Source organism: Acartia tonsa, chromosome 11, assembly GCF_053477335.1.
Source record: "Acartia tonsa isolate MP-2025a chromosome 11, ASM5347733v1, whole genome shotgun sequence".
Taxonomy (NCBI): domain Eukaryota; kingdom Metazoa; phylum Arthropoda; class Copepoda; order Calanoida; family Acartiidae; genus Acartia; species Acartia tonsa.
In genome coordinates, this window is record NC_137270.1 from 36,669,374 (window position 1) to 36,694,726 (window position 25,353).

A 25,353-nucleotide genomic window follows, 5' to 3' on the forward strand; every position below is an offset into this window, starting at 1 on the left:
TCTCACTGACCAAAGCGATAAGACCTTTATTCTATTTGTTTATGGAATAAATGAAGTTTTTCAATCCATGTTGATATTTGAATTATATTGAAGTATTTAATCTTGATTTAATAAACAAAAAATATACGTTCATAATATGGAAAATCTAAGAAAACTCTGTTTTAAAAGAATTCGATTGTGGCGACACTTCCGTAGTGTTCAAATATTAAAACTAAAATTTTAATCATATTAACCCTTTGGTGATGGTAATGTAAATAAAAAATATAATTGAAGAAATCTTTTAAAAATCATTTAAAATATTAAACTTTACTTCTTTCTTTTAGATAGTAATGGCGAGGGAGGAAAATTGAAATAGATAAATAGATATGTACTTATAGAAAACTAGCCAATAGTGAGATAGTTATATCGAGCCAACTCTAGTATTTTAAGATATGGAAGTTTTTCTTCAGGAAGAATATCCCTGTGGTAAATAAGGAACGTGGGAGTGAGGGAGACCAATTATATTCGCTTCATAAATTCGCGGGTGTGCATTCCATTTCACATATTATCAAATTTATATTGTGTTTTTAGGGGCCTCTAGGGGCACATGAGGTTGAGGAACATGGTGGAAAAAGTTGAATACCCCCCACTATCAAATTTTGTTTGAAAAGTAAAAAGTGAGAAGAAAAAAAATTTCTTGTATGTCATTTTCTTAAAGGGGGGAGTTATCTTGAGAGGGTTGTAGTACCCTCCCCCAAAAATAGTTAGTTCCAGGACCAATAAAAATCTACACTGTAAAGGAGAATCATACAGGTTCTGTGGTTATTAAGATCCCTTGGTACACAAAGACAAACAGACATCCTGTTACTTTTATGCAAAGATTCACATAAAAATAACATTGGGAATATTTTTATTTTTAAGGAAAGTAAAAAGAAAATAGGCTATTTTGTGCTGTTGATATAATATAGAATTACAATGTGATGTATATGCGGCTGTGAATACTCACCAACATTATATTCGCACCACACTTTCAATAAAGGATTAAAACAAGATAATTTTCAGCCATTAGCAGCGCAGCAAGTAATTTATTAGTAAGGATAGAAATGGACAAGGAGGTTTCTTAATTATTTCTACAATTATCAAAAGCTAAATTTAAAAGCTACCTATAAATGACTACTGGCCTTCCTTTGGCCAATTAAATGTATACTGGCCTACCATTGATAATTTAGTCTGTGTATTGGCCTATCATTGGTAATATGTGTTGTATGACGTAATTTTTTATAAAGAGTTTCCTAAATTTAATTTTTGGAATTTGGGTGAAGATTAATTCAATGATTGATACATGCTGATGTAATGTAAGAAAATAGCAAATACAACCCTAGCATCTAGGGGCCGATATGAATTTTCCCTAAAATGGAAATTTCAAGACTATAGACTTCTAAAACAAAATGAATCAGCGCTATAAATATTAAGTATAATTTAAAGTATATACTGTCAGATAAATAATTCATTAACAAACATTAACTTGGTCAAAAACCAAAATCTTGTTTTTGACAAACTCACTTAAATGTAAATAACATAAATTTACTTTGAGTCATAAAACTAAAATTTCCTTTAAAAAGTCATCAAAATGAATAACCTCTTGTTATCTATTTCATAGGAATTTGATGAATTTACTTATAAACTTAACTTTAATTAACAAAAACAAAACTAAATTCACTGCAAAAAAAAATATTCTAATTGAATGAAAGATATGAAAGAAACTAATCTTAATTATTTATTAAAATATGGATTTGGCATTTCGTTTAGTGAGACTTAATTAATATAGAAAAATTAATTCATGATTATTAATTAAATGACGCAGTGAGAGCAAAATGAATAAAAAAGACTGAATGTAACGAATTCCTTATATATAACAGGGTGTATGTCTGTACAGAGGGATTTTGCTAACCGCTGAACCGATATGGTTCTTCTTTACAATGTAGCTTTACGTGGGTCATGTGGGTCATTACTATATAACTAGGACATGTCAATAAGTTCATATAAAACAGCAAATTACTTGTTTGTTTTATAATTTGAAGTTTTTAAAAGATGGGATTCTTAAAATAGACAATACATAATTTTTTGAACAATTCTTTCTTAGTTAATGCCGCTCTAAGTTTGGACATAATTTTATCTACAAATGAATTTCGAAAATATAGGTATTATAAACTCAACGGGATAAGTTAACACATTTTATGAAAGATAAGAAATTTAAAGCTTTTATATTATTTTACTACATATATATATGCAGTGTACCTCAGAAATTGGTCATGTATAATTATAGAAAACAGAACATTAAGTATTATATACTCCTTAAACGTTCCATTTTTAGTCCAATTTTCCTGATTTAATTCTATAAGGGAAGCATGAAAACAAATTGGAGAACTTTTTTATATTTTAAGATCTAGTTTCTTTACTCTGACAAGGTCCATTTCTAGATCCTCTACTAAAATATATTTTATTGCCAGCTACTTAACAAGCTTGCTTAAATAAGCAAAAACATGGGAAATAATAAATTCTTTTGAATTATCTCTAACCAAAGGTGAAACTATTTTAACTATAAAATTGATTACGTAGTAGTAAAGCTACTCTGTAATACGCATATTTTCGTTTTGCTATTCAAGTGTTACAACTGAATTGGGATTGCTGCTAATAGTAGTCTTTTTTGTGTAGATTTCTATAACCAAGAGATTAATTTGAAACCAAATAAAATTGAACTGAAAATTAGGCTTTTTTTAACAGCTTTAAACATAAAAATCTACCATAGCATTTTTTTTATAAACTCAAACTCTTTACTTTCTTAAATCTGCAATTAAAATCAGAGATAATACAATGGACGGTAATTCTGTCCTCTTTCATTCAATGAAACAATATTGAGATATGATTATATGCGACTATATTTGCATACTATTATTCTAAGAAATGGCTCTAAATTAATCTAAACGTCACTGTCCTTTCCCTGATAAAGAGTAAGGGGGGGGGGGGGACCCTATCTGTAGATAAATGAAAGAATAACAGTATGAACAAATTGATTTTTCACAAAAATTGGAAAATTTGAACAGTTTTCTAACAATTAGATAAGACCCTTGCAAAAAGAATATTTGATCTCCAACTTTTGCATGACAATATGAGGTAAAATAGGATTTTAATAATATTCCAATATGGATTCGAAACCGATTAATATCCGCTGGTTTAGAACCGGTTTTTAGACATACTTAAAAATCATACATATAATAAACCTCGTATTACAGACAAATTTTCCTTAACATTGAAACAAAAATTAAAAATCAATACTAGTTTTGTGAGCCAGGACCAAACAACACTGGTTTTCATCCTATAATTTTTCATTTTAATATCCGCGGAGAAAGCTGTCTATAAATAAAACCCAACCTACAAAACACCCGCAAAGGTCCAAAAGGGGGACGTTTCATTGAGTGGTCTAATTGAAAATAAAAGAGATACTTCCATATTTTCTTCATTCTTAGAACAAAGATTACAAAAATTATCCTGTGTTTGCTTTACACATAAAATTGTAAAAATATAATATAATAAAAAATACACTTCACAAAATTGATTCTTTGAATACTTTTATATTTATACTTCTTGTATAGGTATAAGATATAATTGAATATACAAACTAATAAATATAAAATACATATTATATAATTACGGGTTGCAAGCCTTATAAAAGTAATTGGGAATATAAATTTTTTTATACTTTTAAAGGAAAATACTTACAGGAAAGAAAATAATTTTCTACATCATTTTAATTAAAACTTTATTAGATATTACTTTTTCAGTAGATTAAAATACAATACTATTCTTTTTTGCCATTTTTTAAACAAATACTAAGCAAAGAATCTCTATAAGTATGCAATCTGATTTTCCCCCACTGACTCTTTTATCATATATTCACATATTTCGGATCATGAAAACAAAACGAAGTAGCGGGTTTCGTCGTTTGTTCACAGTGGCTTTTCTTCTATTTCTAGCCCCTGCGGGGTGGCAATCATTAACATTAACCTAAGATAACCTATAAAAAGCTACTGTGAAAGAACCAAGAAACCCGCTACTTCGTTTTCCATGATCCCATATTTGTAGACCTTACCTTGCGTTGCTGTTTCTCCCATGCTGGGTCGAGGAGTCCCTCTCTCTCCCACTCTCCTTCCTATCCAGTGAAAATATATTCGAATATGGAGAAAATATTCCTAGTTTTGGCGGTTAAAAATGGCGTCATAAAGTTCATGCAGGGGTGCTTTTTTCGTTCAACTATGTTTTTTATTGACAGTTTATCTGGATTTTTTAGGCAGACAATTTTTTAAAACCAGTAATAATACCAGTAGTGAAATAAAACCATTTTTTCTCAAATAAGGGAGACTTAGGTTGTGCTAAAATTCCGTAAAGGTGTGAGTTTTAATGCTTAAAAACTGTAGTAGAACGATAATATACACTAAACATGTGTATTCCTTATTGAAAAAACCTATAGATAAATTTTTTTTTTTAAAATACTTAGAAAGTGAATATTATCGTTCTACTACTGTTTTTAAGCTTTAAAACTCACACCTTTACGGAATTTTAGCACAACCTACCTCCCTATTGGTCTGGATGTCCTAGGAGTGCATGGTACCCAAATTTTCCTAGGTATTAACATTAATCTTATTTGTCGTGCACCTGACATACAAGCAGTATTTTAACGTCTCTATTATATACACCCCTGTTTCACTGGCTTTTAGTAACTTAATACTTCAAGGAAACTAATGGCAGATTAAATTCATAAAAAGCAAAGTTACTAGCAGTCTGTAAAAATGAAAGATTTAGCCAACACATTTTTCGGATTCATATATTGTAAAACCAAAAACGGAATGCTTAGGTATAGTTAATAAAATTAACAAGAAAAATTACGTTCAAAAATAAGAATGTAAAATTGTAAAATAAAATCGCTCAATATTGAAAAAGTTTACTTAAATTTTTGAAGAAAAATAAATATGACAAAATAGTTCTGAGATATATTTTCTTTGCTCTCCTGCTCCATGTATTGATTCTCGTCCATTGGGGCCCCGAACTGGTTCGGGTTCGCATATTGCGCCATCTGAAAATAAAAAAAGGTATTACAAGTTTGAAATTGATGGGATAATTTTTCCATAGCTCTCTGAAGAAGTAATGTTATTATTATACAACATGCGGTGATTGTCAATATAGAATAAAATACAATTTAAATGAACTGTTTTCTAATGTCACAAATTTTAAGGGCATATGGTTAAAAAAGATATTTCTAAAATTTTAAAAAGCTGCGCTTTTTATAATTACTGAGAATTTAATGTTTAAAAAATAGGTGAAATTTTTGGTTGCATTTTTGCAAGTGTCAGACGTCCAATTATTTTAAAAACTTAAATAAAATGTAGATGCTAAATAATACCTTTCCAATTAGTAAAACAATGATTTAGGGAACTTTTAAAAAGCATAGCAACTCTAAAATATGGTTCTTTTGTCCCCCCGTCTATGCTCTTAAATTCTTAATATTAATGTATCTATAATACAAAGTAGAACCAGGAAGGTCCCAGGAAGGTTTATAACTATTTTCTTGGGGGTGGGACTTCCCCAACCCCACAAAAAATGAAAAATACCCCCCAAAAAAATTTCTTTTAAAACAAAAAATAAAATAGTGGGGCGACTGACACCCCCCCCCTCTCTCAAAAAAAAACCCTCTTGGGGCAAAGCCTCTAGAGGCTAGGGGCGAATAATTTGATTTATAATGTATGATCCCTTTCTATAAGAAACTTTGGAAATGATAAGGCTTTAGTGACAAACCTTCTTTACACTTGTGAATTGCCAACACCACTTTATGTATTTTTTTATCAAAGAGAAACATAACAGTACTGCTCTATTTATTGAATTTGTGAAACACTTTGCTTATAACGAATTGCAAAATTCTTAGGAGAATTACGTAATACACTACTATTTAACCCCCAAAAAGGAGATTTTTTTAGTCACTGAACTAATATTTTTCATCAATTTAGTATTTAATCAGTTTTTAAACTCGATGTATATTTGTTTTTATTCTATAAAAGTAACAAGACAAAACTTTACATTATAGTGCAGCAAGGGATATTAAATCATTTTGTCTTACTAAAAATAAGAGATTCTGTCTAGAAAAAACTTTTATGTCTAAATACGATACACAGTTCTGGGGATCTACACAAAAATTAGCAGATGTCTATCATACACATTGGCAATATAATCCCTCTAATGTCAACATGCTAGATTATAGAGTAGCTGTACTGTGCTATTTAAACCTTTATATTAATTTAATGTGAGTTAAAGTATCAAATGATTAAAGAGAATTAAAATAACATAGAGACAAAGAAACAGTGAGAAAGAAAGGAAGTTATAGAGATCAAATAAAAGTGATATAAACACAAGGATAACATCATTCAAAATTGCAAGAAAACTAGTAGAGATAGGTTCAATTCCGGGTAGTGGCCTCTGGATTGAAACCAGTTCTGCACCTATGAGCCAACAGGACTGGAATTCATCTACAATATTTCATAAATACTATCCGCGGAAAGGTGTTTGTAATACGATGCAAAGGTAAAGGACAGACTTACAATAATGATAATTACATTATAAAAATTACAGTAATGATCATTGGTTAGGTGTATATGATTCAATATTCAACAACCAAAAAATCATCCTTCTACCTCTGATACCATCCATAAAAATATAATTTCCATTGTGGACCAACAGCCACATGTAAATTATAGAGTAGCTTCACTGTTAAAAGGATAAAATGAAAGATGAAATAAGTTTTGAAGACTTTATTAGAAGATAGTGAGATGTACTCTACTATTTAATATTTAGGTCATAGTAATGCAAAATGGCCGCCAATCTTTACTTCATAGAATTATACAGCTTAAATAATATTATTTTATCCAAAGAGCATTAAAAAAACGAAAAGAAATACATGTAAGTTTCTTTAAGAAATGTGTTTGAGCAATTAAAAGTAAATACAACAATTTTAAGAAGATCAATCTACAATATTCTGTGAATTTTCTGATCGGGCCAGGTTTTTAAAACTTTTGTTGGGGGGGGGGGGGGCGTCAATAATAAAAGACCCAAAGAAAAAAATATCACTCCCCCTTCTTTTGTTTTAAACAAAAATAACATTTATGATTAAAAGAAGGGGGGGGGGGGTGATAACAACCAACCCCTCTTTAAGCGAAGCTATTAACGCTAGAGGCTACACCTACACTTTAATAAAAAAAAGTATAAACAGTACAGACAATGTAACAATTTTCCAACAAAGGTTTGTTAGTGCAATTAAATTCATTTCATATTTGCTCCATATGCAAAAAGTTTTTTTCTAAGCACAGCTACTTAATAATGATCGACCATTATTAAGTTAATAAATAAGTTTTTTTAAATAAATTACTTGAAACTTAAATCTATGAGAAATAGGTATTTTAATAACTATTTTGAATCAAAATATATTTTTCCAGGTTAGTTCAAGGGTTTTGTGATTTTACACTATGAATTGAATATAGTCCTTTCAGGGAGGGAGGAGAAAGTGGACTGTAAAATGTGCTAACAATTAAAGTTATTAGTCCACGTAAAAACTTTTTGGATATCAAATTAGGATTGGGTTTTACAAGCTAACAGTGTCCAAACTTCCACTAAAAATTTTCATCTACGAAAGAGGGTTATTTTTGTTTATTATCATTATTGGAGGTTTGCATTGATTTATCATCCATTGTCCTACACCTCAAGATACTTTGGTTTTAAATTACATTTAGTGATCTAAATCAATCAATCACTTTACTGGCCATAAAGAAAAGTTACAAATAAAATAATATTCCAATCAATTTCTGCCTTTGGTGGCTGCTCGTAATCTATAAAGAGAAGATCAGGATGTAGTTTTTTAATCGGGGCATTTCTAACCCTTTTTTAAATCTGAATGTATCTTCAGATCATTAATCTAAGGCGGTTTACTTAGGTATTTATTCAATGTTTTATAGTCATATTTCCATTCATATTATTCATACCCATTAATCTTAGTGTAATATTGATATGTTAAATTTTCTTCAGAAGCAAGTTATAGACAGAATTAGCATATATACATGCACTAACAATTATACTAAATTAAATTAAAAGTACAGTTTGTGAAAATTAAGAGATAGGATGTTAATATATCTTTTAATCATTCAAATTTTAAAAAAAATTTATTTTCAGGGAAGCTTTGTATGTTTTCATGGAATGTTTATCAACCAATATATGAATAAACAGCTGATATATGCTAGAGGGCAGCAGCTGGATTACTTTTAGCTTACTCAAAGCATGTAATGAAAAGAAAAGTTTGAATTTTAGTTTTTAGCCAAATACATTGTTTATAAATAGAAGTCAAGAAATGTGGTTTCTAGCGATATTAATTAGATAGTTTATCATTAGAAGATCTGCCTGATCAACCCTGCTTATGTACAGTACTTCTGATGTGCAAAGATAACTCTTAAACCCGCCTTAGTCACGTCTCATTGGAGTTATTGAAAATTTTACTACTTACAGAGAAAGGCTTTACCACAACTATGGGGATACAAAAATACAGAAAAAATATAACAGGAAAAACTAGTTTGCCTCTAACTTTCTAACTAGTCAAAATATAGTATCTATATTGGATATTTATATAGATTTGTACTAGAGGCTACTCTCTCTAAACCTTTCACCGCAGATTTTCCTTTTAACTTCTGAAATATTATTATTAAATTTAATTGTAGCAATTTTGAAGCCCATCTATTAAATGTTCGCAAAGGCAAATAAAATTTGAAACAAGAATGAAAATATCCATAAGAAGAAATGCAGAATTTAAATAGACAGACAAAGTATGTTATTAAAGATATGCTCATTGGTTAGGAGAATTTACACAGAAAGTTTAAGAAGTTTTCTCATTTACCTCACGGTCGAAAAAGAAGACGGTCAACCAAAGTAAGTTATAGAATGGCTTGGCTGCAAAGAAAAAGGGGAGAAATGCTACAGATATTTTGACAAGGATAATTTAATCCTGATTTACAGCTTGTATTTGAAATACAGCTAAAATAATTCTGTTTTTCACGCTGTTTTCCCGATCAAATTGATACACAAAATACTGGAACATTGACAATGATTCTTCAAAAAAATCTAATTCTTAATCTACTATATTTTAAGTAGAGTGTTTGTCTGATCAGGGATCTTGAGGGACAAGACAATGGACGATATATCGATGTATGTCAGAAATGATTAATTACCCCTTCTGTATAATTATTGGTTAAAAAGTTTGGACAATGCTGATTTAATATAACTAATTGAACTTTAATAAAAGTACCCAACGTTTTAAGCCAGCGAAAATATTAATGTGTCCTCCCTCCCTAGCATTTATACGTGTTTATCTGTCTGTTTGTCCGTCTTAATCAACTGTCTAGTATTTAGATTTGGTTCTTCAAAAGCATAAATAAAAAGTTTTCAATGTTTATTTTTTACGGGTTTTTTTCAGGTATCTTTATCTTATATCTTGAATCAAAAATATCTGTATTAGAAAACAAGGATGATAAGTTGTGAAGCAAATCTAGATTAGATTAGATACACAACTTTCAACTAATCTGTTTTTAACAATCATTTTGTAAAATAACTTGCAAAAATGAATCATATCCAATTTTTGGGCTGGCGAAAATTTTAGTGGAGTATTGAAATACTATTTCCCTCAACAAGGTTAAAATAGAATCTAAGAAAACCGCGTCCGTCTGACAAAAAGTTAAAAATAGTGTTTTTGTAGAAAGGTTTCGGCTCATTTTCTAAAGCCTAAGGAAGGCTGAAAATATACCTTTACAAAATAAAATTGGGGGTATTATGACAATTTATTTTAATTATTCTTATGGTTATTGATTTTCATTAAAAAATCGCAAGGAATTTTTTTAAAAATGTACCATATAAAAATGAGTTTGAAATCACTTAAAATACAATAAAAAATAATCACAAATATATAATCTCTAACTTTAAGGCTTCTAGCACAAAATCACCAGCGCATATGTACATGTACATTATGGGACAAATAGTATTAAAAATAGCCCCATATAATATACATGTGTATGTATGTATGTATGTAACTGTGTGTGATCACTCTCCACTAGCTGTCCACTAGAATCCAGCTAGAAAGGATCTGTAAAACTGGCGCAATTATTACAATTTTTACAAGCATTTCACACTAAAATTATATTCTTTTTATTTTTAAATTTTGGTAATTTTAAGGCAGTTTTAGGCTAGTTAAAATGTGTATTTTTTAGAAAATTGAAGAGTTGCAATTACAGGGAGTATAAAAGTCCCTGAATTTCTAAAAATTCAAGGATATAAGGTCAGCTCTATCTGCACCACACTAAGTAGGAGAGATATAACACAAGCTTTCCACCTTTCTATCACACTCACACACACGCACACCTGTGTGTGTGCTGTGGCCAGACCGGTCAGCTCTATACTACAACTAGTTCAAAAGGGGCGTGGGCCAACGGAGAAAGTTTTCGTGGGGGGTTGTGTACACAGGGGGTTCAAAAGGGTTATGAATTAAAAGGGGGTGATCTTGGAGGGTTAAAGAGAAGGTAGAGTAACCTCAAGCTAGGTCTAAAAATTACACAAGAATTGTTTAAAAGAAAAAAGGGCATGAGAGAGAAAGAGAATGGGAAAGAGAGAGAGATTGAGTATTTGTATATTTGTAGGATATAGTAAGAATATCTAGTGACATCACACATTTTATATATATTAATATACATGCATACATATATTACATGATAATTAAGAGGGAGCAAATTTAGCTAATTTGTGGCTGAATTCATTTTTATAATTCAATTCAAGAAAATTTAAACATATATTTAACAAATATTGACTGGAATCACAAAAAAACTATGTTCGTTGACCTATCCCTTCACTCATAGGCGTACCTATCTAAGGTGATAGAATTGCCTTCATTTCATTTTGTATACCTAATTCATAGATCTACCTAACTCCAAAGCAGTTTTAAGTTTTGATAATTGAAGATAAGTGTCCTTATTGATTCCCTATCATTAATTCAAAGTTTCAATTGAAATATTTAGTACTAGCGGCTTCGCCCTTAGCCTCTAGGGGCTTTGCTCAAGAGGTAATTAATGAAAAAAAAATTAGGTACCTGGTGAGAAGCCCACAATCCACCACTAATTTTAAATAATAGAAAAGAAAAAAAAATGAGGGTGTGATTTTTTCATTTTTAGGGTGTTGGGGGTGTCCCACCCCCAAAGAAAATAGCTTAAAACCACCACAAGACCAATAGGTATATACCCTGAAGAGTATAATCCGATCGGTTCAGTGGTTACCGAGATCTTAAGGGACAGACGGACAGAAAGACAGACATCGTTCTACTTTGTATTATAGATTTTATTAAAATCGATAAATAATTAATTGGATGTTGCACCATATTTTCGCCTACTCTAATAAAATGTTTCTTCCAGCTGGCTAATGTAACGTTACCCACCATGAACCCCATCCTTTACTTTAGAGGAAAGTACTGACCAATAAATGAGGACTAAAGTAACATTCTCAAATTTCCCTAGGGATAATATCCACGTATATTATATCCACTTTTAATAGACCATCATTATAGTTATAACTTACCTGAAAAATTAAAACATATAAATTAAGAAAGTTAGGTAGATCTGAACATAAATTTAAGCGTGCTTTAGATTTTTAAAATTTTATTTCTCTATATAAAGTTATTGAAAAGTTGTAAAACCTTTTTGTTACATTATTTTGTTTTCTTCTTTTATTTATCCTAAAGACAAATATAGAATTTTATCAAAGGCTTTGCTAAGTTCAAAGTGCATAATAATAAACCAAATCTTTTGGGAACATTAAAAGTTTTTTTTTGGCGTCTTAGGTCAATTCTAAAGAAAAATAATATTTAACAATGTATTTAACACAGTAAAATTGTTCTAGGATGACTTAATCTTTTCTAATAGTAAAATGAATAACAAGTTTTTAAGTCGAGAGAGAGTATTTGAACGAGTGTGCGGGTGTGGCGCGCGGCATTTAGGTTTTGAAAAGAGTAAATAGCAGGGATCAAGAGGGATACGACAGTGGCTGATAAATTATTGTACATCACCAATAATGATACACGAAATTACCCCTTCTTTAGATTACAATTACTGGTTGAAACATTAATGAACCAACCAATTAAAATTAAATGAAAGTCCCTAAAGTTCTTGAGCCAACGAATAAGAAACTTTGGGGACAGGTGTAATTAACAGCCCAATGTCCCCTCCCTCCCTGGTAAATAGAAATATGTAAGGGGGGACAGTTACAGAGTTACAGGGATGATGGGTATGGGGGGGGGGGGGGGACATACCTAAGTGTGGGTATTTCTGGACAATTCAAAAACAGGGATAGTGATTCTCAACAATAAATAAATATCTTGTGGAACAGAAACTTTAAATGAGATAATAAAAGAAATATTGCATTATGTACCTAAGAAAATTTTACTTCAACTTTGATAATTGGTATGCTGTAATTTTTTTAAAAATAATATTAAGTATTTGAGGTATACTATAGTTTTATTCGTTTTAGTTTTGTTGTGGGTTTTAATTAAAATCCGTTTTTTAATCTATGCCTGCCCTGTAACAATTTAAGTTTTGACGTTTATTATTTCTATCAAGTCTACATATTTTTCATAATCTTATTTACTTCTTCGTCTGTTCTTATATTTGATTTTAATATATCATAACAAAAAGCATAGACGTCCAAGTGGAGGAGGTAGTATAGAATCATTCATAGAAACCACTTATTTTACCCCTCTCAAAAATATCTTTGTCTTCCTTGACAAGAGTGATATTATTACTCTTTTTCTGATCATTATCTTTAAAATGTCCTGTTTTATCATTTGAAGAATATTGATCCCGCTCCCTGGGACAAAATTCTACACTCAGAGTAGATGTGCTTGTGTATGAAATTGTCTATATGCTTTTCTGTGTGCATGTGTGTGTCTGTGTGTACATTTGTCTGTGTAAATAAATGTGGGTGTGTGTGTGTGTGTGAGCGCATGTGTAAGTGGGCTAGGCCTGTGTTTTTAAGGCAGGGCCAGCCGACGTCCCAAGATTATCACCATTCAAATATAAATATGACTAGTACTACTACTACACTACTGGCTGTACTAAGCACAGAAAAAAGGGATATGGCACCCTTAGAAAAACAATTTGACCTCCTTACTTTTCTACCACTAAAAACAAAATATGTTTAAGATCTAATTATCTACCTATGCTAAGCATTAATTTTTAGCTCTCAAAGATTATATTAATCAAACAAAATTCACCTTTTTCAATTTGGTATTTTTGTTTCAATAAGATATTTGAAGGAATTGCGATATTAAAAGTTCCAAAAAATATTTTTTTAAGATGCCACATTTCTGAAGCTTGCACTATTCTAGCAAGCTTTTTAAGTCTAGAACAATATTTTCTTTCACGCTAAATTTTTGTTATTAAAAGTTCTCTAAAAAAAAAACATTTATAACATTGAAGAGGGTGAGGGGGGGGGTGAAAAGAAGATATCACATGACTATAAAACATTGTTTAAATTTTCATGTTTCACCTCCCTTAATAGTTTGTGCTGTTATTGTATCAATCTAAAACTGTAGTTAGTTAAAACTTATTTATAAGAAATTGTACATTACTGCTTAGTCCATAAATTTAGGAATTTTTGAAAATTAAATAAGGGTAAATACAATGATAGATGCTTAAAACTGTACAAATATTTCAAATTATATAATATAATTGCTTAAATTAATCCTGTATTAAGTAGCAGGAGGTATATGTAAAATTTGTAAAAGTCCAATAAAATATCTGAAGCCACCTAATAGATTGCTCAATAACATTTTGAGAAGCTTTGTTTGGTTACTGGTTAGGTTTTAGGCTATCAAATCAAAGAGGGAGGTGGGTCAGGCCCCTAAAAATAGCCCATAAAAGCCGAGTGCGAAGCCACCTGAAAAAAAACTAATATAAACGTCATCTAGGTCCATCTGTTTACTTGTTTTGCTACTGTAATCAACATAACAAACATACATTGGCTATAGAGTAGCTACCCTACTACAAACATCCTTATACTATTAACCTATCTATATAATGTAATCTAATACTCAAACAAGGATGACAACATCCATAAAAGCAAAGCTTTAAAATTTTATGACAGACGATCATTTACTCTTGTAGAGTGTCAGAACAATATACAAAATTTGAATTTATTAGCTTTAACAAAATTATACGTAAATTTGTTGCAAAACTTCTTAAATACAGAATAAGTGTTTCATGACATACAGATATTTTTAGAACTTGATTATAGAGATGCTTCGCTTATAATATTGTACCTTTTTATAATAGGAATCAGTACTTCAAAAATCAATTTATTAAAAAAGATTAAATCAACATGCTTAAAAACTTCTTAAATACAGAATTCTGTTTAAGGACATTTTTAGGACTGGATTATAGAGATGCTTCACTCAAAATATTGTAACTTATAGTATTAGGAATCAGTAATCAAAAAAATCAGATCAATCGGATGATTTTATCATATAAAAAATGCTGTTAGGAAAAGTAAAAAATTAACATGTTTAAAATGGACGTAAGGACATTCTGGTAACGATTATAGAGTTGCTACGCTTTCTAAATCGTACCTAACTACTACATGAATCATGAGGCAAAGCTTGAAATCGATAGGACAATTCCAACATGCCTAAATTAACGAAAAAAGCTATCTTTAACAGACGGACCGACCATATTTATAGAAAAGTTTCGCCTTAAAAAAAAACTAGACTGAACAACATTGTATATTTAAGCTAAAAACAATAAATAATAATAATTACATATGTACACTTTTATCTATAAAAATCACATCAAGTTTTAAATACCTACACATTTAACTAATATATTTCCAGTATGGATTGGAAACTGATTAATATCCACTGAATTATAACCAGTTCTCAGCCATACTGAAAAATCAAGCACGTTATTATAGACAATATTTTACGAATCATAAAATTAATACCAGTTTTGTTAGCCCCGCCCCTAGGTCCCTCGAGACTAATAAAACTGGTTTTATTCTTATAATTTTTCATTTTAATATCGGCGGAAAGCTGTCTATAATACGATGCGATAAATAACTAATCTTAAATAATATTTATCTAAATATTTTTCACCAGTAAAAATAATAAATAATTTGACTTGTGAAAAAGTTGGTTAAAAATACACACTAAGAGATATAAGTTTTCCGGAATTTTTATGTAGGGAGGAGATTTTAAATCTGCATCAAATTTTAAGGATTTTTTATAAAATTCGTTTTTTGTATAATTCTTTATCTAAAAGCGGAAATACATTTTAAGTTAATTAATTTTGACCAATAGGATAGGTGGATTTTAAACTACCTGCGCTCTAATTGGGTGAATGATGTACGACATCCAATCAGAGCGCAGATTTTTTAAATCCACCAATCACGGATGCCAAAATTAATTAACTTAATTTGTATTTCCGCTTTTAGATAAAGAATTATACAAAAAACGAATTTTATAAAAAATCCTTAAAATTTGATGCAGATTTCAAATCTACTCCCTACATTACAATTCCGGAAAACTTATATCTCTTATTGCATATATCACAAATATAAATTTCAATTTTCAATTCTTGATATTTTAAAAACTACGTGGTAGAAAATTGAATATAAATGTAGTTTAACCCATTAACTAGGAAAAAATATGCGGTTCACTAAATTAAGTTCAAATGCATTTCGTGAAACTACCCCTTAACCCTGGATCTACGAAACTTATAAAGATTAAAACTAACTAATCTGTTAGGTATTAATTTTATGGTTTTTATTTTACTATTCGTAGAAAATTTTCTTCGGTTTCGAAACATTACTGAAAAATCCTTACTACTTTATAATTAGGTTTAGCTAACATAAGGCGTGGAATAAGCAGTACAAGTCCAATACCTCCAAACAATAAATCTCAAGAAAATAACAATCAGATTCCACTACCTAACAAGTAAGTTTTTTATCCTATAATTTGAAAGGAATAAAAGTATTACTAAGTGTAACTGTTCTTAATGTTGGCCAAACGCATAGTATATTCAAACGCATATTTAAAAACAGATTGACCTAATAAGCGAATTTGATTGGAATCTTACTCACAACTTTACTCAATATTACGAAAGCTACTATTCCCTTTTTCAAAATCGATGCTACTTTTTATCGAATGTAACAAAAGCATTACGATGTACAATTGTACACTAATGTACTAAAACCTTACATTTTGTTTTAATAATGTTTAAAAGTCTTAACGTTTAAAAGAGAAGAAATTTTAACCAAAGTAGGTAAATAAACACTTTTTATGTCTTTTGAAAAGAAAAAAAAATTTGCATCTAGTTTATAATTCTTCCACCAATTCAAAAAAAATCAATGTTTTTTTTTGCGTACGGCCTTTGGGACATCTAAAACGTCCGTTTGTTTGTTTGTTTAACTCAACTTATTCTTGTCAAGACCTCATGAGGAGATAGAAGATTTGAACAAGAGTGAAAACATATCCATTGTTGATGAACACGGGGATGGCTCTCTAATTCAAGGTAGATAATTAGATAGGATGTATTTACTGGATAATATCTAAAAACTTTGAAAAAGAGAGCAAGGGATATAGGAATTGGACACTGGGCATGTAAGTGAATCGGGGTAGTTGCACGAAATGCATTTAAACTTGAAATTAGTGAACTGCATAATTTTTCCCGTTCAATATTTCAAACTACATTTGTAGAGCATATGATATATTTAAAAGAGTTTTAATTTTCTACCATGTAGTTTTAAAAATATCAGGACTTGAAAATCGTATTTTATTGATATATGCAATTTATACCTATAGCTGGCTATTTTATAACAAGGATGACAACATCCATAAAAGCGAAGCTCTGAAACGGTAGGACAAACGGACATTAACACTTGTATAATGTCAGAACTGAATAATCAGAATGCGAATGTATAAGAGTCAAAGCAAAATTGTAAGTAAAGTTGTTGAAAAACTGCTTGATACAGGATAATGATTATGGACATACTTACATTTTTAGGACTTGATTATAGAGTTGCTTCGCTTATAATATTGTACTTTGTTGTCCCAGGAATCAGTATACCAAAAATCAGACCAATCAAATAATTAGGTCACATACAAATTTGTTGTTAAAAATGTAAAAAAATCAACATGTTTAAAATGGACGTACGGACATTCTGGTAATGATTATAGAGTTGCTACGCTTTCTAACTTGTACCTAACTATTACAGGAATCACCATGCAAAATTTGAAATCTATAGGACAATTCTAACATGCCTAAATTAACGAAAAAAGCTATTTAAAACAGTAAAAAAATCAACATGTTTAAAATGGACGTACGGACATTTTGGTAATGATTATAGAGTTGCTACGCTTTCTAAATCGTACCTAACTACTAAAGGAATCACCATGCAAAATTTGAAATCGATAGGACAATTCTAACATGTCTAAATTAACGAAAAAAGCTATCCGTGACGGACGGACGGACGTACGGACGGACGGACGTACGGACGGACGGACCGACCCTAATTATAGAAAAGCTTCGCTTTTAATAAAATGAATAAACGGCACAGATATCAGTTCTAAACAAATAAACTAACATTTAAGTTTTATTTACAAATCAAGTGATTTGACCACAAAAGGTGAGTCATATAAAATTATGTAAATAGATTAATTTGCTAGATTTTTTAAGGAAAGCTATTCTACAGGTTACTGTATACCTAAGTATCTTCTTTAAAATATCAGAGAATTTTTTGCCATCTTAAATTACTAAATGTATTTATTTTAAAGGATTTTCCCCTAGCATTTATGATTATTTTTTAAGCTTCTTCAAAATAATCTTCTACACAAAAGGGAGGGACTTAAATTTTTGTAATTGACTTCAATTCTTCAGCAAACCCAAAACAGTTTCTTTGATGATAAAATAACACCATAGGTAATAAATGCACTATAAAATGCACAGAAATTAAATATTAAATGTAACTGACTGCTGGAGAAATGGTGGAAAAACAGTTGTATTTTAAATGCAATATCCAGCTCTATGTCTGTGTGAAGTAAGATAAGATTTAGTAAAATTATGTGTTTACAAAGTGAACAAAACAAAAACAAATCAAATTGAAAATTTTCAAGGACTTTACAATGTGTGTGTGTGTGTGTGTATGAGTGTAGGTACGGCCTCTCATGGATGGGCTTGCCTATGGATAAAGGAATAACACTTGTTTTTTGAGATAGAGATATTATTATAGCCCGTAATATAAGATTTTGGTCACCTAAAAGTATACCTAGGTATAAGTATAAATATTTTTAAATTGCGATTTTCATTGACTTCATATTAGAAAACAGTCATTTTTTCAGTGCGCAAAAAAATAAATTACGGTTTCCCTAAGTAACCCTCTTCCCCTTAAAAAAAATTATTGATAAAAATTAATCGGTAACAATACTTTATAAGGTGATAAAAAATCCTTATCAGCACTATTTTAAACAATATATGTACATATATACCTATACTTTCAAATAAAAACAACTCAAAAGCATATTTTTCACAAGCACTTTTATTTTCAATTGCTACAAAAAGTGCTTTTTCTTAGATATCATAAAGGGGAAGGTATATTGTGCTAAAATCCGTAAAAGTGTGAGTTTTAAGGCTTACAAACAGTAGTCGAACTATGATATTCACTAAATATGTGTATTCCTTATTAAATACCAAGAAATTTTTTGTTCTTTTCAATAAGAAATACACATATTTAGTGAATATTATCGTTCTACTACTATTTTTGAGCCTTAAAACTCACATCTTTACGGAATATTAGCACAACCTACTTCCCCCTTAATGCTACGCTATCCTACTCATAAACTATCTTATCCTTGTTTAATATGACTTTATGAATGAAACGTATGGCCTAATTCTTCTCATTTAATGTGATTTCTCAAAAATGTTCAAATCTGACACACTAAGATATTTGTAAGCTGCTATCTTGAAAAATCTAAGAACACAGGGAGGTAGGGGACAATGACTGAAAAATTAATCAACTCCATTTTCTTTTCCTAATACTTGGCAGCTAATAATCCAAGGTATAAGTGTATCCTTATAATTAAGTATCAGGAGGTCTGTGTGTCTGTCTGTGCTGAAGGATCTCACAAACCACAGAACCGACAAGGTTCTCCTTTAGCTTCTCATAGGCCCTGGGAAGAGGGTTTGCACCACCCTTTAAAGAGAAATCGCCCATAGAAACAAATCCAACCCAACAACAATTTTTTTACTTTTCTTTTCAAAACTAACTACCTCAACTTGTGTCCCTAGAGGGGCGTTAGGGGCGTAGCCACTAGGACATAATTATCTCAGGACTATAATTTCTCGATAGTCCTATCCTTGCCACCCTGGTAAGGACGAATTTCTTGTAATATTTAACTAGAAGAGATTATGTATATTTCATTTAAAGGGGATTTAAACCGGGAAAAGAAAAAGAAAAATAATCATTTTTACTTAAGAAGCTGATGTGCTCAGTAAGGTCTCGGCAACAGCTGGCCCGAAACATTTACTAGTTTACTGAAAGCTTGAATTGAACTTGGGCAGGTTTTAAACAATTTTACGGTTTGGTACTTTAAATCTATAAATTTTAAAAATTATATTTACTGTTCTTTAATATTTTTCTCTAAATATTATCCTTATAGGGGAGAGAAAGAATTAGATAGCAAATTTTTCCCCTTTTAAAATTAAACTGAAGTTTAACGGGATACTAATAGATAGTTAAATGAAACTAACATTTCATAATAATCAAAATCGCGGGGACTTACCTAAAGAAGCAACTTAATAAAAGAACTGTAAGACAAAGGTTTTGTTTGAAAAATTGGTTGTCTATTGGGTGTTATTCTATGATAAAATATGTATGTTTGGAGAGAAAAGACGATACTGCTAAACGCCATCATGAGGTCGAGATAATTCTCAATTTACATATCACTCTATTTCTAATTTAGCAAAACTATTTGAAGGTATTGTTAATTATAAATAGAATACTACATGAGAATGTTAAAAGATCTTAGGGGGGAATAATAGATTAATATTACTACACAAATAGATACATTTCATAAATACAAACATATTATTGTTGTTTCTTAACTTATCTGATGTAGATACTTATAAATTCCCTTTATACATTAATGAAATTATCAAATTAAAATAGTACGGGATTAATTATGAAAATTGGTAAAATACTTTCTTTAAGTCTAAATAAGATTCCTAAATAAGCTGAGTTATTAATCATTATTATTGTTATCATTAGACTAAACCAACGCGTTTGACTGTGAATGATTGTGTTATCTATAGAAAATAATTCAAATGTTTTCAAATTTAATTTATGTGATACAAGGGGGGGGGGGGAAGTTTGTACACTTATAGGAAATGAAATTTAGTACCAAAGTTTGGGAGGGTCGTATGGGCTTGTTTTTAAAGTTATCAACCTAATTTTTTTTGTAGGCTCTTTTATATGACTTGATATACACGGAAAACTTTGAAAATTTAATTTCAGTACTTTCCTTCTAGGGGCTTGTGGAGCAAAAGACCCCCCAAAACACTAAAAATATGAGTTCTGACCTTATTTTTAAAGTTATCGACCTGATTTTTTCTTCATAATACTTTTTTTACATACCCGAATCAACGAACCATTACAGATTTCATTTTGGGACTTTCCTTCTAGGGGCTTGTGGAGCAAGAGACCCCCAAAACACAAAAATATGAGTACTGGGCTTATTTTTGAAGATATCGACTTGATTTTTTTTTATAATACTTTTTTAACATAACCGAATTAACGAACCATTACAGATTTCATTTTGGGACTTTCCTTCTAGGGGCTTTTGGAGCAAGAGACCCCCAAAACACAAAAATATGAGTACTGGGCTTATTTTTAAAGATATCAACCTGCTTTTTTTATATAAAAATAATATTTAAACATAATTGAATCTACGAACCATTACAGATTTCATTTTGGGACTTTCCTTCTAGGGGCTTGTGGAGCAAGAGACCCCCAAAAATCATAAAAATATGAGTTGTGGGCTTCTCTTTTAAGATATCAACCTTATTTTTTTATATAATAAAAAAATACTATTTTAACATAACCGAATCTACGAACCATTACAGATTTCATTTTGGGACTTTCCTTCTACGGGCTTGTGGAGCAAAAGACCCCAAAAACACTAAAAATATGAGTTCTGAGCTTATTTTAAAAGATATCAACCTGATTTTTTATATAAAAATACTATTTTAACATAACCGAATCTACGAACCATTACAGATTTCATTTTGGGACTTTCCTTCTAGGGGCTTGTGGAGCAAAAGACCCCTAAAACACTTAAAATATGAGTTCTGACCGTATTTTTAAATATATCAACCTGATTTTTTTAGGAACACTTTTTTTAGCATAACCAAATTAAGAAACCATTACAGATTTCATTTTGTGACTTTTCTTCTAGAAGCTAGTGGGGCAAAAGACCCCCAAAAAATATTTTTAGAGATATTGAGCTGATTTTTTTCATGAAAACTTTTTTCACATGTTTGAAATAGGTAGCCACTAATATTTTCATTTTGGCACTTTCCTTTTAGGGGAAAGTAGGGTAAAACACCTCCAAAACAAAATAAATTGAGTTCTCAGGTTATCTTAAAAAATAAGCTCAGAACTCATATTTTTTAGTGTTTTGGGGGTCTTTTGCTCCACAAGCCCCTAGAAGGAAAGTCCCAAAATGAAATCTGTAATGGTTTCTTAGTTCGGTTAGGTTAAAAAAGTATTATTTTAATAAGATCAGGTTGATATCTTTAAAAATAAGCTCAGAACTCGTATTTTTAGTGGTTTTGGAATCTTTGCTCCACTAGCCCCTAGAAGGAAAGTCCCAAAATGAAATCTGTAATGTTTTCTTAATTTGGTTATGTTAAAACAGTATTATTTTTTAAAAATCAGGTTGATATCTTAAAAAATAAGCTCAGAACTCATATTTTTAGTGTTTCTGGGGTCTTTTGCTCCACAAGCCCGTAGAAGGAAAGTCCCAAAATGAAATCTGTAATGGTTCGTAGATTCGGTTATGTTAAAATAGTATTTTTATATAAAAAATCAGGTTGATATCTTAAAAAAGAAGCCCACAACTCATATTTTTATGATTTTTGGGGTCTCTTGCTCCACAAGCCCCTAGAAGGAAAGTCCCAAAATGAAATCTGTAATGGTTCGTAGATTCGGTTATGTTTAAATATTATTTTTATATAAAAAAAAGCAGGTTGATATCTTCAAAAATAAGCCCAGTACTCATATTTTTGTGTTTTTGGGGTCTCTTGCTCCACAAGCCCCTTGAAGGAAAGTCCCAAAAGGAAATCTGTAATGGTTCGTTAATTCGGTTATGTTAAAAAAGTATTATTAAAAAAAATCAGGTCGATATCTTCAAAAATAAGCCCAGTACTCATATTTTTGTGTTTTGGGGGTCTCTTGCTCCACAAGCCCCTAGAAGGAAAGTCCCAAAATGAAATCTGTAATGGTTCGTTGATTCGGGTATGTTAAAAAAGTATTATAAAGAAAAAATCAGGTCGATATCTTTAAAAATAAGGTCAGAACTCATATTTTTAGTGTTTTTGGGGGTCTTTTGCTCCACCAGCCCCTTGAAGGAAAGTACCGAAATTCAATTTTCAAAGTTTTCCGTGTATATCAAGTCATATAAGAGAGCCTACAAAAAAAATTAGGTTGATAACTTTAAAAACAAGCCCATACGACCCTCCCAAACTTTGGTACTGAATTTCATTTCCTATAAGTGTACAAACTCCCCCCCCCCCCCCCCCCTTAAATATTCAATTAATAAGATTTAAATTTGAAAGACAATTGACAAAAAGAACAAACTTTTTGTGCTTTGTTTGAATTTACTTTATCATTTAAACCCAATCTTCCTTATTCTCTTATTAAAAGCGAAGCTGTTCTATAATTAGGGTCAGTCCGTCCGCAACGGCCAGCTTTTTTCGTTTATTTAGACACAAATTTTTTTCTCATTTAACTCCAATCACGATCGGACGGACGGGCATTGTATGAGGCTGAAATTATTAAAATGAAAAAAAAACATATCAACAATAATGAAAATTACTAGTATCCTTTAACATAATATTTTTCTATTGGCTTTTCCCTTCTCTTTTACTCACTGCATCTGTAATGGATAGGGAAATAGAGTACAAAAGCAAATTGTAAAGCTGGACAGAAAGAGATTACGAGGATCAAAAGTTATAAGACAATGGCTGCTAAATTTATGTATATCCCAAATGATGATAAACATATTAACCCCTTCTGTAGATTAAAATTAGTGGTTGAAACGTTTTGACAATCAACTGAATGAACCAACCAATCAGAGTCTCCACAGTTGTTGAGCCAACTTCATTATAAAACTTTGGGGACTAGTGTATTTTACAGCCTGATCTCCCTCCCCGTTAAGATTAAGAAAGTATTCCTCAATAAATGGAAAATAGAAGTCTTATTTAAACATCATATTTAAAATTGTAAATATTTTACAGTATTACAGTTTATTGCTACTTTTCTACGCTAATTATTATAGGCACAAGGCACAATAGTCCTTGTTTTTCTTTAGATGAAATATCCCTTCCTATGCATTTTGTTAAAGTTTGTATAGGGTTTCCTCAGGGAGAAAGGGGGTAATGGTGCTTAATTCTGCAACAAAATCCCCCCCCCCCATATATATAAGGTACTATAACTATAACTAGCGGATACGCCCCTAGAGACCTCTAGGAGCACTTGAGGAGGGGGGAGTCGAATTTAATAACCCAATTTTTTATTTAAATTTTTTATTTTAGATTTTTTTTCAAGTAAAAAAATTTTTTTGGGCGGTGAAAATCTTTTTATTAAATTTTAGTTAAAAAACTTTAGATTTTTGTTTTGGGGGGGGGGGTTGGGGGTGTCCAACCCCCCAAGAAAATAGTTATAAACCTTCCCGGGACCTATGAAAAGCTACCCTGTTAAGGAGAACCCGATCGGTTCAGCGGTTAGCGAGATCCTTCGGTACAAACAAACACAAGACACAGAAACATCCTGTTACTTTAATATAAGGATAACTAGAAACTTCTGTATTTTAACAGTAAAAAATAATATTGAGATTGCTAAAACGTATTTTATAGGTATATAATGCATTATAAAATCGTCTATTGACCCTAAATCCCTGTGTGTGCTATAGAGAATATAAAAATAAAAATGCTATATAACTTTTTAATTAGAACTTTATTAAGATAACAAGGTTATGACAGGGATAAGGGATAGGAAACCTGGCCATAAATTAGGTCTCGGCCTGGTTTTGAAAGGGATCATGCAACTTTTACCATTTGCCTAATTTAATGACCTTACTGGCGGACGGCTCATATTGGCTACCGCTCTAAACCAATAGTGTTCTGTGATTTGGGCTTGTTTTGTATCAACCAATCACCAATTGGCGCCGCAATCACAGATGGCGGAAATTTTACAAGCAGACAATTCTAGAAAAAATAATGATTTCGTCTGCTACGAAAAAATAAATACAAATGGTGTTAGATCACATTAGTTTAATTATTAAATCTGCTTAGAGTTAAACATTAAAAAAGGGCCATATAGAAAAAACAAAAATAACGGGATTATTTTTTTGGAAAGAAGGTAGCTACGAATTTTCATTTGGTAGTTTATAAATTAGATGTTGTATTTTGAATTTTAAAAATTTAGTACGGAACTGATACACCACCTTAACCCTAATTTTTGTACAATACAACACAGTACAGATATATCATTACATTATAGAATCCAAAGAACTTGATAGAATGTTACCCAAGTGCATATTTATTTATTTATTTTGAATTTTAATTAGCAATGAAATTTTCAAATAAAATTTTTACTCATTAATAAAAATGCAAATAATACAAACTAAAATCTGTCTGAGGGAAACCCAACGATAGCTTTCTGACAGTTCAAATTACCAAAGTAAAAGATAAAAAATTTTGGGAGAGAAAAAACTTCATTTTAACAAAAGCCATTAATATATAGGTTTATAAAAAGTTATGTTTTTTACTTTAAACTAGCTACCTGAATTTGATTCTATACTTTATCTACACACACACACACAGCTTTTTCATTAGCATTTTATACGAACCACTGCGCTATCCCAAAACTGGTTTATTAGGCTAGAAATAGGCCTAGGCTTGAAATAGGCCTGAAATAATATTTTCCTAC

The 25,353-nt window shown here is 30.6% G+C and overlaps 1 protein-coding gene across 7 annotated transcripts in view; it reads right to left on the reverse strand.

Annotated features, from left to right (window-relative positions):
• Actn (alpha actinin) overlaps window positions 1–25,353 on the reverse strand; it is a 164,469-nt gene that overhangs the window by 77,471 nt on the left and 61,645 nt on the right. For 4 of the 7 annotated variants that reach the window (XM_080176554.1, XM_080176551.1, XM_080176550.1 and 1 more), the window contains 2 exons: window positions 5,033–5,110; window positions 4,130–4,186 (listed from right to left, as the gene is read on the reverse strand). In XM_080176554.1, the coding sequence (XP_080032680.1) occupies window positions 4,130–4,186; window positions 5,033–5,110 (135 nt within the window). Of the gene's footprint in view, window positions 1–4,129; window positions 4,188–5,032; window positions 5,111–25,353 lie in introns of all 7 variants that reach the window. The other 3 variants (XM_080176556.1, XM_080176552.1, XM_080176557.1) reach the window with 1 other exon arrangement.